Source organism: Leopardus geoffroyi, chromosome C2 (assembly GCF_018350155.1).
Source record: "Leopardus geoffroyi isolate Oge1 chromosome C2, O.geoffroyi_Oge1_pat1.0, whole genome shotgun sequence".
Classification (NCBI taxonomy): Eukaryota; Metazoa; Chordata; class Mammalia; order Carnivora; family Felidae; genus Leopardus; species Leopardus geoffroyi.
This window is the reverse complement of record NC_059333.1, coordinates 70,245,532-70,262,485: the sequence shown is the minus strand read 5'-3', so window position 1 is coordinate 70,262,485 and position 16,954 is coordinate 70,245,532. Positions and strand designations below refer to the sequence as shown.

Here is a 16,954-nt window from a genome sequence, read left to right as displayed (position 1 = left end):
GCCTCCTTCAATGACCCGAGTTAATCATTGAAAGAGAATAGGTCACTGGCAGGTGCAAGCCAGGGAATAACTTTAATTTTCAGTTCAATTATTATCAAATATGATCTCAACTCTCTGGGTCGAAGGTAAAAGAAAGAAGACAGGAATAAACCATTATTTGGGGGGAAATCATAGAGCCAGACAGACCTACTGTTAGTAGCTTGCGGAAAGGGCCTGGGATAGGCCAGGAATAGAAACTGAGGGAAAGGGGATACAGACTAGAGACAGTGTGGGGGCCTCTGCAGAACCTGTGGATGAAACTAGAAACAAAACCTTGTCCTTGTGAATAGCCCTGGCATGGATTCAGGCTGGAAAAGCCCTAGAGTCACCGCTATGGGGTTATCAGCATTGGGACAAAGGGCAGGCAGGGAGATGAACATTAATTGACCTCTAGTGAGGTGTACCTAGGCGGGGAAGTCTAATTCAAGGGAAGCAAGTACTGTTGCTCCTTTTTATTGACTTTCGGGATCTGGCCTAAGGTCATGAGCTAGTCAGGGGCTAAGCTGGGATTCAGACCCAGGTCTTTCACGTCAAGACTTGCAGTCTCTCCGCACCTGTCATCATTCACCTTATGGCCTGCTACATTATGCTGCAAAGCCTCATGGTAGCCAAGCCATCCATGTTTCGTTCTAAACCACCTATGTACACAACTGTATCACCAACTTTACAGTTTCTTTTATTTACTCGTTTATTTTTTAATGTTTTTAATGTTTACTTTTGAGAGAGCCGGAGCATAAGTGGGGAGGGGAAGAGAGCAAGGGAGACAGAGAATCTGAAGCAGGCTCTGCACAGTGTGGGGCTTGAACCCTCGGACCGTGAGATCATGACCTGAGCCAAAGTCAGATGCTCAACTGACTGAGCCACCCAGGTGTCCCTCAACTTTACAGTTAAAACCACTCTTGGCATCTGGCTCGTTCAGTCGGTAGAGACTGCGACTCTTGATTTCGGGGCCATGGGTTTGAGGCCCAGGTTGGGTGTAGAGATTACTTTTAAAAAATCTAAAATAAAAAAGTACTCTTACTTAATAACACTGCCACCTTTGAGTCTTCCAGCAACTCTGTAAGATAGGTATTTTTTTGTCAGCTTCCCTTTGCATAGATATGGAAACTAAGATAAAGTGACTCTCCCTAATTCTACACCCTGTCCTCTTCCTGGCCTGTCTCCCCGAGAGCCAAACCCTCGCCTGTTTCCTCAAAGATGTGCGAGTACATTTCTGAGAAAAATATGGGATGATTGCCTTAGGTTATCAAAGATGATTACGCGATAGGGAAAGAAAAAACCAGACATCTTTAGAACTGGAGGGGATCCTACAGATAATTCAGATAGGGATGAAGGTATGAATGACGGTAGGGAATAACCAGGAAAAAAGACAAGCCAGCAGAGAGCCTCAGAGTGCAATTCAGTTGCCTCTGAGCTGTGCCCAGAGAGCAGGGGACCAGGTCTCCCAAGCATGAGGGGCTTTGGGGCACCTGACGTAAAGCTGGATGGCTGGATGTTCCTAAATCCAAGGATGGTGAGGAGGATTTAAAACCACACACACAAATAATCACTGTAAACAAATGAAGGTTGTTGAAGTTAATCCAAGATGTTTTGTGCTGCCCCACGGATTCAGTAAAAGAGTACAGAAAAGTTACTAGGCTTTTACTAAACTGTACCTTAGGAAAGAAGCGTCTAACATTTTATATGCAAATTAAATTAGTCTGTTCTAGATAAGAATCAGGAGATGGAGCATGAGAGTTAGGACTGGTAGGTTTCAAGTGGGGGACTGGAGGAAGGAGACTAGCAGGAGGGATGGGCAGGAAGCATCTGGGTTTCAGCACTAAGTAAGAGGAATTTCTCACCATTAGAACTGTACTAAAATGCAGTAGGCTTCTTCTAGAAGTAATGAGCTCCCAGTCCTGGGGAGCACTTAAGTAATGCTTGGCTGAGTATCAGAGGCATGTAGAATGGGGTCCCTATATTAGGGAAAGAGTGACTCAGAGGACTTTTATTGTGCTTTTCAATTCTAAGATTCTGAGAATCCATAAAAGCCTATGTTCTGAAGCGAAATGAAATCTAATCAAGGACTTTTATTCAATTATAAAAAGAAAACATTTTAATTCTAATTTTTTATAATTCTGAAAAATGACTAGGACCTCCTTTTCGAATCTCTCCCAATGCATCTCCACCTGTCTTAAAACACACTTTTCTTCAAGAAGTATCAGCACTCAAGTTAGTTACATTTCTCATGCAAATGCATTATTTTTTGGTTTCGGTTAATAAAAACAACCTCGCCATCATTTTTCACTGCAGACATACTATATTCAACTCTGTCACTCTTTTTTCATAAGTTTATTTCTTTATTTTGAGAGAGAGAGGGAGGGGAGGGGCAGAGAGTGAGGCAAAGAGAGGGAATCCCACGAAGGCACCATGCTGTCAGCACAGGGCCTGATGTGGGGCTCGACCCCACACACCGAACCATGAGATCATGACCTGAGCCGAAACCATGAGTCATATGCTTACCCGCCTGAGCCACCCAGGTGCCCCTCAGCTATGTTACTCTTAAATACAATTTTGTGGGCTATAGTATGGAAAACTCTTCCCACTGCCATTCATCCTTCTCCGGGGTATAATTTTGCTCTAGAAGAAAATGAGTTCTGAATTCCAGGGTGGCTCCCTCACAGCAGGTCAGTTACAGACACTCAAACAGAGTAGGAGTGTAGACCAGAGACTATAGTTTTAATATGTCACTTCATACCCGAAGGGAAATGTCTGGGGACAATTATTTTTTAGCTTCCCATGGTGAATCCCCGTGGTAGGCATTATGGAGTCAACTAAAACCTGAAGTAGCTTCTCCTAATGCAGAATTACACTGAAAACTAAGAGAGAGACTTTTAGTGGACTCTCTAGTCCGCAGGCAGAAGGAAGCTTTTAGTCTCTGACAGCAGAGGGGATAGGAAAGGCTCATTTTGGTTCCTGGCAGCAGAAAGTGCAGGAAGTTCCCATCCCTGCAGAAAATCTGTTGGACAGCCTGGACCAGCTCCAGGGTTAGGCCAGCCCCTATCAGGTCCCTAACTGGACCCAGTTCCGCCTACGATCCACAGGGCTGGTGAGAGTTTTTCTGCTCTAGCCAGGGACACCAAGATCTTTCTAGCGGGCAAAGCACCCACAGGACAAAATCTGTCTGTTGCTACTACCTCTAGGGAAGGGAGCACATGAGGCCAGAGGCGAAGGGAGAGTGAGAGAGCAGTATGCATGGCCATCTCTCTCCAAATTCTCATCCAGCTAGATTGGTTGCATAAAGGGGAGCCTTGTCAGATGCAAGCTCAGTGAATTTGAGTACCTGTCACAAATGCCTTCAGACCTGGGAGGGTATAGAGCATACTTAAAGAGTGAGACCTTGGGAAATTGACAGACCTGCCTTCAAATCAAGGTCCTCCACTTGTGAGCTATGTGATTTCGGGCAAGTCACCTAATCTTTCTAAGACTGACCTTCCTTGTCTATAAAGTGAGAAAATATTATTGTTACTCGTGTTAAAGCAATAACCTAGAAACCTGTCCCATAGGAAGGCTCAATAAATGTCAGGTATTTTTATGACTTGACTACAAACTTAATGTAAGTCAATAGTATCACAGACCTGCTCAGCATCTTCAGGCTGCTGGTGAGGTGTGTCTCCAGAGCCCAGGTTTTCTCCACTGTTCTAGACCTGCACACCACAGCCTGGGTAAGCTGTTCCTGAGGGCAGCTGGGTGATGATAGCAGAAATCATCAGGAGACCCTACGGGAGAGCACTCCCTGTGATTAAGCGATGGCCACTTTGGGCCCCTGCCCCTTTCCTCCAGGACATCTGCTCGTAGGGCTCACCTCCTGGTCTAGGTTTTGCTAAGCAAAGAGGTGTTTCCTTATAGCTTCTCCAGGCACTCAGCTGGAGCCAGGAAGAAACTGGGTAGGAAAGGAAAAGGGACACAGAAGTCTTACATAGCTGGGTAGAGAAAAGCCTAGACAGGTTTTGGGTCCAAAGGCAGAAGCACCCAGGACCAACGCTTGTTTTTGTTTTTTTTTTTAAAACACCATTTTAACCATTTTTAAGTATACAGTTCAGTAGCATTAAGTAACAACACTCCCTTGGTTGTGCAACCACCACCACCATCCATCTCCAGGACTTTTCTCATCTTGCAAAACTGAAACTCTGTACCCATTAAACACTAACTCCCCATTCCTCCTCTCCTTCCAGCTGCTCATAACCACTATTCTTTCTGTCTCAGTGAATTTGACTCTTCTAGGTACCTCCTATAACTGGAACCATCCAGTATTTGCTCTTTTGTGACTAGTTGAGTTCACACAACATAATGTCTCCAAAGTTTATTCATGTTGTATCATGTGTTGGATTTTCTTTCTTTTTATATATTTTTAATTTTTTTTAACATTTATTTATTTTTGAGAGACAGAGAATGACAGAGAGTGAGTGGGGTAAGGGGCAGGGAGAGAGAGAGAGAGAGAGAGAGAGAGAGAGAGAGAGAGAGAGAATCTGAAGCAGGCTTCAGGCTCTGAGCTGTCAGCACAGAGCCCAATGTGGGGCTCGAATTCCCAAACCGTGAGACCATGACCTGAGCTGAAGTCGGACACTGAACCAACTGAACCATGCAGGTGCTCCCAGATTTTCCTTCTTTTTAAAGACTGGACAATACTCCATTCAATGTGTATGGAACATTTTATTTATGCATCCACTGATGGACACCAGAGCTTCCATCTTTTGACATTTGTGAATAGTGCTTCTCTGAATATGGGTGCGCAAGTAGCTCCTTGAGTCCCTGCTTTTGATTCTTTTGAGTGTATACCTGGATGTGGAATTCCTGGATCATATGGTAATTCTATGTTTAAGCTTTGAAGGGACCCCATACTGTTTTCCATAGCAGTTCACTATTTTACTTTCCCATGAGCAGTGCAGAAGGGTCCAATTTCTCCACATCCTCACAAATGCCTGTTATTTCCTATGCTTTTAAAAAAGATAATAGCCACCCTAATGGATATAAACCGGTATCTCATTGTAGTATTAATTTGCAGATCCCTAATTGTTAGTGATGTTGCCCATCTTTTCATCTTATTGGCCATTTATATACCTTCTATGGAGAAATGTCTTTTCGAGTCCTTTGCCTATTTTTAAATCAAATTGTTTTTTGTAGTTGTTGTGTTGTAGGAGTTCTTTATATAACTTGCGTATTAATCCCTCCCAATTCATCTTTAAAATCTCCTATGCCTGATAATTGGGAGTTGCTAAACCCATAAGGCAGTGACTCTCAATGCTCATGGAACAACAGAATTACCAAGGAACCAAAAAAAAATACTGATGCCCAGGTAGTTATGAATTAATTGGTATAGAGAGAGGTGTGAGGCATCAGTAGACTTTAAAAGTCTCCTCTGAGTGGTTCTAAAATGTACCCAGAGTTGAAACTGTTGCTACAAAGTCTTTGTCCCTTGGGAGGTGCTGCCCTCCACCACTTGCTGCTAAGAAAGTGAGAGGGGATAGATTAGGAAGAGGAATGATGAGGCCCCACAGGGCCCAACCCCAGTGAGAGTGTCAGGTGGTAGCAAAGAAATAAGAAAGGCAGGCTCCCCACTTTGTCATGCAGCCCTATCACCAGTCCTGCCACAGATATATCGGGGGAAACAACCAACCGCTGTCTCCTGAGAAGGCACAGGAAGGAAAGACAAGAGAGGAGCCCAGAGCTACCTGGAAGCACCATAGGCAGTGTGGTGGAGAGCACTGGGCACTGGGGTTGGAGCTTGGCTCTACTCCAGCTTTGCCATCAACTTCCCTGTGGCTTCTGAAAAGTCATCTTGCTTTCCTGTGCCCAAGAGTGGCCCTAGAGGAAAGGAAACTGGACTAGTGCACTGTTTCTCAGACTTGGCTGTACCTTGGATTCACCCAAGGAGCATTTAAAAACATGGACCCTCAGGTCCCATTCCAGAGATTCTGAATCCAGTTGTTTTGGGTGAGGATTGGGCATTGTCATTCAGTAAAGCTTCCAGGGGATTCCATGCAGCCAGGGTTGAGAGCCTGGTCCGGTGGTTCTCCAAGTTCCCTTCTTGGTGTTAACATTCCAAGATTCTTCCACCTGCATATCTGGGGGAGTGACAGTCATGGCCTGAGCACTCATCTGGCACTTAGCACATCATACAAACACTGCATTTTTTCTCACAGTCCACAGAAGCACTGACCTGATGCTCTCTACAAAGGTTAAGAGGACCAGTTCCCTCCTAAGAGTTGAAAAAGGAACAGATTTTGACCTCCAGTGATATTGGGTGAGGCCACCCTGTACTAGTCCACAACCCCCAGAGGAATGCTTCATTCTCAGTCCTGCTGTGCATAACTTGTAAGGTGAAGCGCCTGCTGGAGACACATCAGCTGGGAGGGGAAAAGGCCAGGGGGCCAGCAGGCAGCCCTCAGAATGGGGAAAAGGAACAGTTTATGGAGTTTCTGCTAAGAGGCCCTGGAGTGGGAGATGGCTTTCCAAACTGGGGTGTGTGCATGAGAGCACACGCTTTCAAATGAGGCTGTGTTAGGGCTGCTCCATGGAGGCCTGACTGTCAGGAATTGGGCACCTGTGTATTCTGAGCCCACACAGGTGAGAGGGCAGTAAGAGCTCACAGGTGGCCATCTGAAGGCCCACATACTTGGCCTATGCTTGGAGAGAGAGGAACCAGCCTACAAACCAACAGAGCCAAGGAAATGGGTGACAGGCACTGGTAGGATACTGCCTTTAAGAAGCCATGCCTGCCGGTGGAGTACACCAGAAAGTTCCATGCTGGTCTCCCTCTCCACTTTCTCTCTTGCCTCTATATTCCATCCCTCCTCCTTAGTGTCCATTTCGCAGTTGACCCTCCACTAATCCCTCTTCCTCTAGAGTTCTCACCCTGAATGCCTCTGGATCACAGATCCCCTCTGACTGCTCTCTGCCTCTCCACTGTGGGTTTGCTCCTGCCACAAGCGGTAGGGTCCCAGATGGGCAGGGGCAAGGAAGGCATGCATATCCTACGCAGCCACAGGCTGGAGAGGCTGGGCCTTCGTCAGGAAGTCTCAGCTCCTCTCTGCAAGGTAAGTCCTTCTTGATGAACAACGCACACCAGAGATCTATGACGAGTTAGCCCTCCCCAGCAAAGGAAGTGCCATCCTTGGTTTTGTCTCCAAAGATGGGGGTCTCTAGACTGGATGTGTGGGAGTTGGTAGCTATTTTGCTGAAGAATCGATGGCAAATAATGGAATAACTATCACTTATCATGACAACTACCACGCATGGCGTGCCAGGCACTGTTCTAAGTGTTTTGTGTATATTGCATCATTCACCCTCACACTTCTAGCCCCTTTGGGTCCCAGTTTCCCTTTGGTTAGACTTCAAACAGAACCACATTCCTGAGTTTCACCCATCTCTTCCCGGTACCACGAGTTTCTCCAGTGGACACTTCAAAGGACTGGGGAGCTGTATCTGCAATTACAAATTCCACACAATTTCCTGACACAGTTCCTCCTGTGTTCAGAGAAAAGGAGGGGGAGAAGCAAGCAATGGATGAACAGAGGGAACGGGGCACGAGGGTGTGTGCGTGTGGAGGGAAGAGGGTCTTAGTTTCCAGTTTTCTTCTGATGGAAAAAAACCCAGGGACGCCCCTTGGGAGAGTTGGACAGCTCCAATAATGCAACCTGCTACTACCATCTGGTGGGTGAAAGGAGGATGGCAGGTTTTAGAGGTGGACCAGATACAATTCCAGCAGAATTAGCAACTTTTCAGAAATTTAATTAGCCTGCAGTACCTACCAAGAAGTCTGTAGCAGGTCTCTGTGGTGACCCTGGTGTCCCTGTCTCCCCAAAGGCCCCTACCCTCTTCCCATTTCACAAATACTCAGCATGGGTCTGCACAGAGGGCGCCCCCGATGGAGGTCATGTGACCAGTTAAGAAAAGAAGCTCAGAACCCCAGGAGAGCTCAGTGTCGCCTTCTGCGCCTCAGTTTACTCAATGTAAAATGAGTAACTCCAAAGCCCCTGCCAGCCTTGACTGTCAAAGTTAGAGGGTCTCATTTGAGAGTGAGCATGAAAGTCACAGGGGAGCTTGCTAAAACAGACTGCTGGCCCCCACCCCAGCTATTCAGACCCAGTGGGTCTGGAGCGGAGTCTGAGTTTGCATTTCTAAAAGTTCCGGAGGGATGTTGACCTTGTCAATCCTGAGACACCCCCCACCCCCGCCCCCCTTGGAGAATCACTGTTCTAAGTAGTTCAGTCTCCTTGGTGGGAGGGGAAAAATGAATAAATAAGCAGAGAACTTATATAAAATGAGTAACACAGAACTTGTGTAAAACAGAAGCCTGGGCTCAAAGAACGTATCCATTAAGGCCCCATAAATGAGTGTCCTGTGCCATGGCAGGGCTGAGGGGAGGGTCAAACCTAACTCAGCTATGCTAGCACTTGGGTGGGGGTGGGGGGCCAGGGAGCCCCAAGCAGCTCTGGAGCCTTCAGTGCAGAAGGGAGAAGTCTAGGCTTGGTCACAGGTAGAAGACTTTTCTGAATGTAGTGGGAGAGCTAGAAGAGGTCTTAGAGGCCATCTAATTCAGCTTTCATTTTAGGCTGAAATGGACTCACAAAGGTTAAATGACTTTTCCAAAGTCACATGGCCACTCGGTAGCTCTTTCTCTTCAAGTCCCCAACCCACTCCTTTCACAAGCAGGTCAAGAGAAATCCCACAAGGTCAGAATAGGTTGACGAGACAGGTTAGCTCAGTGGTGCTCTTCGGTTAGGGTGGGCCCGTGCCCAGCGCCTTCTGCACGTGCCCACCCCCCCTCAGTCCCCCTACCTTTCACCAGGGGGAAGAAGCAGTCCATCTCCACGCTGCTTCGGGAATGGGAGATGCACAGGGCGCTGCTGGGAACCAGGCCCTCCTGCGGGGGGCTCCTTTCCGTGGTGCGGACCAGACACCAGCCCGGCCGCTCGCTGGGCCGCTCCAGCAGCTCCACCGTCTGTCCCACCTGGATGGTCAGCTCGCTGCTGTGGCCTGCATTGAAGTCCTGGAGGACCACGGTCAACTCACATCCGCCAGAGAGCTTGGGGTGGGGCGTGGAGTGGAACGTGAGGGGTTGGGGGAGGAGGGGGTGGGTGAGAGGGGGAGGGAGAAAGGATGCGTGCAGAGGAAAAGAGGAGGAGGAGGAAGAAAGGGGGGGAAAGATGGGGTCCGGAGTGGAAAGAAGGCAGAAGAGGGAGTTGGGAACAGGAAAGAAAACAAGAAAATAAAGTAATTGACACAGTGCCATTCAATCATTCCGCTGCTCTAGCTCCAGCCACAATCTGGAGCCTGCCCAGAACCGAGCTTAATTCTAATTCTTTCTTGTTCACTTGGAGTTATTTTCATTTTCCTTTGCAAGCTTCCAGCTAGCTGTGCTTTCTACCCCCTTTCCCAGTATGTCTCTTTATGTCTTCCCAGGGCACTACCCTGCACCCCTCCTTGCCTCTATGACCACCCTCAGACTCTTACAGGGCACCATTTCTAACTCACTCCCTCTTACCTGCTTCTCGCTGAATTCTTATTTGGGAATAATGGAAGAGACAACCTCCCTCCTTCTAACTTTTGCAACCTTCCCTACCCCACCCCCAGCTGGAGCCATCAGCTTAAAACAGATGTTGCCAGTGACACAAAAAAGAATGAGGTGTGAACACAAAGGAGAAGCAGAAGAGAAGGGAATAGAATTGGTTTACCTTAGCCCAACCACTGGGGACCAGGAGAAAGAATGGGAAGGGAGGAAGAGGGGTCACATCTTACTTAGGAGCCATCCTCAGTACCCCAGCCTACCCTCCCTCTGGGCCTGGCACTTCCCCACTGCACTGGTTCTGGGGCAGAACCAGTAAAACTGGGTAGAGCGACCTCAGGATAAGAGCAACCTCTTCTAGCTGAACACTGAGACTTTCACTTATCATGAGAAACCACTAGTTATTAGTTTGTCTCACAGAGCTAAGCACAAAGCCTCTCTCTTAAAAAAAATATTTTTAAATGTCTTATTTATTTTTGAGAAAGAGACAGAGCGTGAGTGGGGCAGGGTGGGGGGGGGGGCAGAGGGAGAGGGAGAGAGAGAGAGAGAGAGAGAGAGAAAGAGGAAGACACAGAATCCAAAGCAGGTTCCAGGCTCCAAGCTATCAGCTCAGAGCTGGGGCTTGAACCCATACCACGAGATCATGACCTGAGCCGAGCCAGACCCTTAATCAACTGAGCCACCCAAGCGCCCCTGCAAAGCTTCTCTCTTGAAATAGCAGCTGCACTTAGGGGCAGAGGGGAAATAAGGGAAGGAGTGGGAGACCCACAGGCCCACAGGGGCAGCCTATTCTCCCCAAGGTTCAGCCCAGACAGCGGCTCAGTGGGAAAGTCCCGCTACCACCTCCAAGGAACTTGGCCTCAGTCTGTGCATCTCTAATTGAAGCCTTCAGGGCCTGCATTGCCTGCACCAGCAGTCATACTAATGCACCAGTCCAAGTACATTGTGTAGCTATATGTCCCGGGAAGCTTCTGCTGAATGGTAAATACAGCAAGCAGCCCAGTATGCAGAGAAACAACAGTCCCACCAGGACCAAGAGCTCAGCATTCAGGACTGTGAGATTTCCTGTTAAAGGAACTTGAATGTCACAGTGGGCTTGAGAAGGTTACACGATGCATTGAAATGATGGTTGCAAAATGTATGGCTCCCAACCACAGAGTAAGGAGCCTGCTCTAAACACGTGTCCGGGGATGGGCAGGGCGCAGCCATTGAGATTGGATCAGGAAGAGAAATTCGTAGGACAGAGGTTGGAAGAGGGAAAGAGACAGAAGAAGGAGAAAACATGCTTGTTGGCTCATTTTTCCATTTAACTTTCCTAGTCCCATTAAATGCACAGACTCTACGTCTGTGCCCTTCTGGTGCCATCTTCCCAAAGCATCATTTTGAGAGGGATGTTGTGAGATGGTAATACCTCAGGTCTGTAGGGTGCTTTCACCCTCACGTGAACTATCCACTTGATTCTCACAACAACCAGGCGATGCTACCATCCATCAAGAACTTTAAGCTCAGAAACATCAAGATCATTGTTTGGGACAATGAGTGCACATAAAAATTGCCTCAGGAGTTTATTGAACGTGCAGATGCCTTTGCTGGTCTTTCACTTGCCCTAGCCTCCAATCACAGGTTCTGATTCAGGGGACCCAGGGATGTGTATTTTTAACAAGACTCCCCCAACTCATGATTCTAAATGGAGGGTCCCTGAGATACTGTCTGAGAAACACTGGCCAGATGGTTTCCCACAGTCACCCAGCTGGACTCGAATCCAGCCTTCCACCACAAATCCCATGTTCCTTAAACCACATACCAGAGCAAATTATGTACAAGTTTTAGGTATGTATGTGGTTGGAGGGGGTGGGAGACAGGTGGCGAGAAGACAACACTGGCCTGAGCTACTGGTCCTCTGAGGGTTTGCTTGGCCTACAACAAGTTGCTTAAACTTTCCGGACTGCAGTTTATAATCTTAACCAGTCTGCACTAACATATGAACAGCTACATCACTGAAACACAAATTTCACTGAAACACAAGTTTCGCTGAGTTAATTTCACTGATACTCTATTTCATTTTTTTTCTCACTTGCTGGTGGCATCCCACTAAATTGATTCCACTTTAGACTAATGGAAATTTGTAGAATTTGCAAATTCCATTTGTAGAATGTTGGACTAGATGACCACAACATTTCCTGCTAACTCTGAGAATTTCTGTCACCGAGCTTCTATGCTTCAGTGGAGTCACTCCTCTGTGCCAACCTCAGGATTCTTTCCCAAGGTCAAGCGCGCACATGGCCTGAGATGCAATTTACAGCCCTTTTAGGGATGGGTATGGCCCTTTTGCAGACTTTTGCAAAGCAGAGGATGCCTAAGGCTCTGGTTGCAAACAGCCTAGCATGTCACCAGATACAAGGCCCACTGCCCCTCAGGACAAGTTACAGCCAGACCCACCCATGGGCAGGCAGGGAGCTACGGTGGGGGGCAGGAGAGGATTAACAGCCAGTGTGCTTCTACAATTCAAAGATCAAGAGAAGGCTGGAAAACACCATTAGATGGCGATTTTTGCTTGCTTTAGGCTGCCCAGGCCAGACAAAAGATGATGAAAGATGATCAACAGTCAGTTTCGCTGGTGCTCAGAGACCCAGCCCCAAAACATTACGGTTCAAATAGAGGATGAATGTCCTGGTTTTGCCTCACCTCAATGGCGTGATCAAACAGATTTATCATACTCCGTCCCCACTCCAGGGCAACAAGGGAATTCTCAACAGTGGCAGTGAGGGAGTTAGGAGAAATGGATGAGTCAGAGGCCAGACAGAGCCGCCCGTGTAACAATTCCTTCCCAGAGCAACAAGGGAGCTTCAGGTGCCCAGGGGACTCGGAGTTCACACTTGACAAACTGTGCTTCAGAGAACCCAGGACTAGAATTAGCCCTGGAAAGTTCCAAGAGCCCTTGCCAGTAGGGGAGGGGGCAAGGGCAGAGGGGCCAAAAGACCTTTGAGGAATCTGAACACACTTAAAGCATTTTTAATTACAACCCTCAAAATAATTCATTCATGCTGCATGCTCTAAGACTTCTCCTGGACTGTGATGAGCCATACCACCTACTGAACATTAATTACAGAGTGTTCCCCTCATTAACCAATAAAACCAAATTCCCTCACAGACACTAGATTATCAGTTTCTTAGGAAAGTAGGTGTGTATTTTTCTTTCTGACCAGTTCTGCTGGGTGCCAGCAGGTCTACTGTCTCACAGAGCCCCAGGGTCATTACTTTTTCTTCTTCCTCCTCCCATCTGGACAGGCCCAGTGACCATGTCCCCACTCTCACTGTCCCTTCTTCTCTGCAGGGCTGTACTCCTCTACAGTGGCACATTCAGGAGTCCACACTCCTCTCTCTGAGCTGAATCTCTGTCCCAGAAATTTAAATAGGTCTTATCCAACAGCGTGCTGCACAGAATGTTGCAAACATCTGTCTTCACCTCGCTCTTCTCCTCCCCAAAGCCTTTTAAGAACGGTTTCAACATCCTCCTTGGAAATCTTTAAGGTATTGTTTCAGGGAACCATGTTCCAATTTGACAGACACCCTCTTGCTGAAATCAGGGGTGTGGAGGGAGGGAGCCCAACCTCTCCCCACCACAGAGGTCCTGGTGATTCAACGGTGTCAGGAAGGGGCTATCACCCCCTGCTCAAAAGTCCAAGGCTGCATATTATCTGTCCTGTTTATTTTCCAACTGTCGGCTATGGATGCTTGACTTTCAATCTACCAGTTTGATCCCACTCCAGATTCTAAGACCAAACTCATTCCTAGGAGGGAAATGTTGGGAGTCATGAGTTGATAACACAGACTCTCAGCATGAAGTCGGGTGTTCCTGAGTCTTCTCTGACCGTGTACCGCAGTTTCTATAATTTTCTCTTGCCTATTTCCTTCACGGTGCCCCCCCCCCCCCCCCCCCCCCCCCCCCCCACATCTCAGCAGTCTCTGAGGTGGCCCCTTCCTGGGAGTGTCTCAGCTGTTTTCTTTGCTTAGCTCCTTAGGACCTTGCCCAGGGCTTGCTAAACCTTTCTGATGCTAATGGCTAGTTGGATTTCTGCCCTCCCCCTCAGGGTGCTCCCCACCCTGGTGAATCACTGTCTGATTCTTTTCCCCTTACTTTCCCAGCCTCTCTCCTTCCTGGGTCCTGGCCATTTCCCAAGGAAACTTGTTCCTATGTTGTCCAGTCCCTGGACTTTGTCTTTCCCACTCCAAGATGCATCCTGAGGGGCGGAAGGAGCTCCTCACACCCTCACTTTCCTCCTGCTTCTCAGCCATAGCCCGGTTGTCTTCTTTCTAGCTGGTACCACTACACATGCAGAGGAGACATCATAACCTCCCTCGTTCTTACTAGTATTTGCCAGAAACTATTGCTTTCATTGAGGTCCATGTTTGCTTGGTAACTATTTGGAGATTGACTGCACCTCCTCTGTGTATAAACAGTGTGAGCCAGATTACCCCTAAGAATTTCCTCATTTTATGGAAAAAGGTAAGATTATTCCCTGTGGGGTTTCCAGTGACATTAGGAGAGGTAGCACATCACCCCGTCCAGGATTCTACTGTTGTCATTTTAGGGCCTCAGCTTCAGCCTGCATCTGTCTCCACCAGATTCTCCTGAGGTGACTCTGGAGCCCCTCACCGGTTGTGCGACCAGGGGCAAGTTACTTAACCTCCTGGTTTCAGTTTCCTCATCTGTGGAATGGGGACATAATGGTATCTGCTTCAGAGATTGCTATGAAGATTAAATGAAATAATTTTGTTTTGAAGTAGGCTCCATGCCCAATGTGGGGCTTGAACTCATGATCCTGAGATTGACAGTCACATGCTCTCCCAACTGAGCCAGCCATGCACCCCAATGAGATAATATTTTTAAAGGACTTAGGACAGTGGCTCCAACAGAGTTAGCTCTCCAAGTGCTTGTTTACAAATAAATTCTAGAGGAATTAATTAATTATCATTATTACTTAAATATGAGAGGAAAGTTACCAAGTAGAGAAGAAGTAGAAAAAAGGAGTTAATTTGATGGCCCACTGTCCTTGGATAGACTGCACCAGATGTACACAGGTATGAAAATTATTATGTAAGTAAACCAGATCTTTTCCCTCTTTAATAATCTTAATGGAGTCTTACCCTAAACCAGTGCAATGAAAAGAACTGGCCTGAAAGGTTTTAGGGAAGGTAACTCACATGCCTTTAAGGGTCCCCAGGTCAGCATAAACTTTTTCTGCAAAAAACAAGAGGATGGTGGGACCCTGGATCCCTTTATGGAAAATGAAGATTCATTCTTCATTGCTTGCCGTGTACCACCCATCTGATGACCACCTCCCCTACCCATGAGCCTAACAATGGCACACAACACCTGCCACCTGAGCCTGCTGACACTGTGGACATCAGCTCCTGCCATCGCTTCGTCCATCAGATAAGCCAGACCTCCTCCTCCTCTCCTGGCTGCCTGCCCTCTGATTCACTCTGGTTAAAGTCCTTCACGGTGTTCGGCCAGCGGGAGGCACAGTTCTCTGAAGTAACGTCTGCATGTGAATAGCAACAAGGGAGGCCAGAGCCGGCCTTAGAAAAATGTGAAGTGAGAGGGTGTCTACTTGGTGAGGTTTCAGGGGCACTGAGAGGGCCTGCCAGCTCCTGTTCAAAACAGTCCTTCTCTCCCCCAGCGGTCCCTGTGCCTGCTGCCGATGCCTCTGTTCCCACAGTCACAGATTAATTTCATTAGATAACATTCCTTACCATGAAACATCTCAAAGCAGAGTATGTATACGACCCCCTTCCAATTGCAAAGGGATGAGAAGTAGCATACAGGTGACAGGCAGGTGTACTCATATGGCTTTGAGCATGAGTATGTTCATAACAGCATTTTAAAGTGCGAGAAACAATAGCTATAACAAAAAGAAAAACCTAATACTAAAATACAAAAATCTAACAGGAAGGGAATAGTTAAGTAATTATGATATATAAAGTGACTGTTTAATTAAGCGGTCATTAGATATTCATAAAGCTTTATAACAGTTACAAATTGCTGAACTCATACAAAGTTTAAGGAAAAGGACAGAATGTAAAGTTGCATATATAACTAGGTGGAGAACATCACTAACAACAACCCTATATGTCGGAAATTCACAGGAAGGAAATTCATCAAAATGTTATGACTGGCTTTACTGGGTGGAAAACTCTGCGTGATCCCCCCCCCCCCTTCTATTTCCAGAGTTATTTCATAATGAAAGTAACAATAACAACATGTACAGCAGATCAACAATATCATGGCGGCGGGGGTGGGGGTTGCAATATTTGAAGGAGGCATAATACTTTGAGGGAAAAAACGTCAGTGGACAGATGGAAAGTTCCCAGTTCTGCTCCAGGATCACCATGTGAGCCTCAGAAAAGCCCTGAGTTGCCCATGATGCCTCAGTTTAGTGGCTTCAAAATCCATCCCTATAAACCTCTGTCCTTGCACTCCTGTGAAATCCAGATGAGCTCTCCAGAAAGCTGGACTCTTGACAGGAGTTTAGTGCTCCGTTTCTACCTTGACTGAGATTTGAAACAGGCGTAATGCAATGTGTGGGCAGTGAGGGGCCACCTTCAGTCTGCAGGTAGACAGCCCGTGTTGCTGCCAAGTCCAATTAAGACTCTAAAACTGGTGGCACCTGGGTGGCTCAGTCGGTTGAGCGTCTGACTTCGGCTCAGGTCATGAACTCACAGTTTGTGGGTTCGAACCCCGCATCAGGCTCTGTGCTGACAGCTTGCTCAGAGCCTGGAGGCTGCTTCAGACTCTGTGTCTCTTTCTCTCTCTGCCCCTCCCCCGCTCACGCTTTGTCTCACTCTGTTTCTCAAAAATAAATAAATGTTAAAAAAAAAAAAAAAAAAGACTCTAAAGCTGATGATTTGCTTCATCTTTGTTCACTGGAGCTGGGGCTTCCTTGACCTCAGCTGAAGGAGCTATTTAGCTTGGTTGTTTTCCACAGTGCGGAGATGGAAGGCGGAGCCACAGAGAGGTCAAGGGTGTGGTCTGCAGTCAGCAGAGGTCTCAAGAACCGCGTAGAAATTAATAGCACAAAGAACGCAGGAGTGGGAATCAGGAGGCCTCCTCAGTACTGGTGCAGGTCCTAACTGTGTGTGACATTGGGAAAGTCCCTTCCCTTCTCAGTACCTGAACTTCCTCGTTCTTAGGATGAGGAAACTGGATTTCAGGGGCCCTTCCATTCAAGTAGTTCCTATGGTCACTCATTAACACACAACCGTGTTTAATTTTCTTGAGCACTTATCATTAACAGGTTGCCTTGTTTATTTGTTATTTGTGGCCTTATTGCACGTGAAAATATAAGGTCCCAAAGAGCAGAAGCC

General features: G+C 47.2%; 1 protein-coding gene across 15 annotated transcripts in view; it reads right to left on the bottom strand.

Annotated features, from left to right (window-relative positions):
• KALRN (kalirin RhoGEF kinase) overlaps positions 1-16,954 on the bottom strand; it is a 675,561-nt gene that overhangs the window by 132,339 nt on the left and 526,268 nt on the right. For all 15 annotated transcript variants that reach the window (XM_045502312.1, XM_045502314.1, XM_045502313.1 and 12 more), the window contains exon 34: positions 8,860-9,106. In XM_045502312.1, the coding sequence (XP_045358268.1) occupies positions 8,860-9,106 (247 nt within the window). The remainder of the gene's footprint in view (positions 1-8,859; positions 9,107-16,954) is intronic.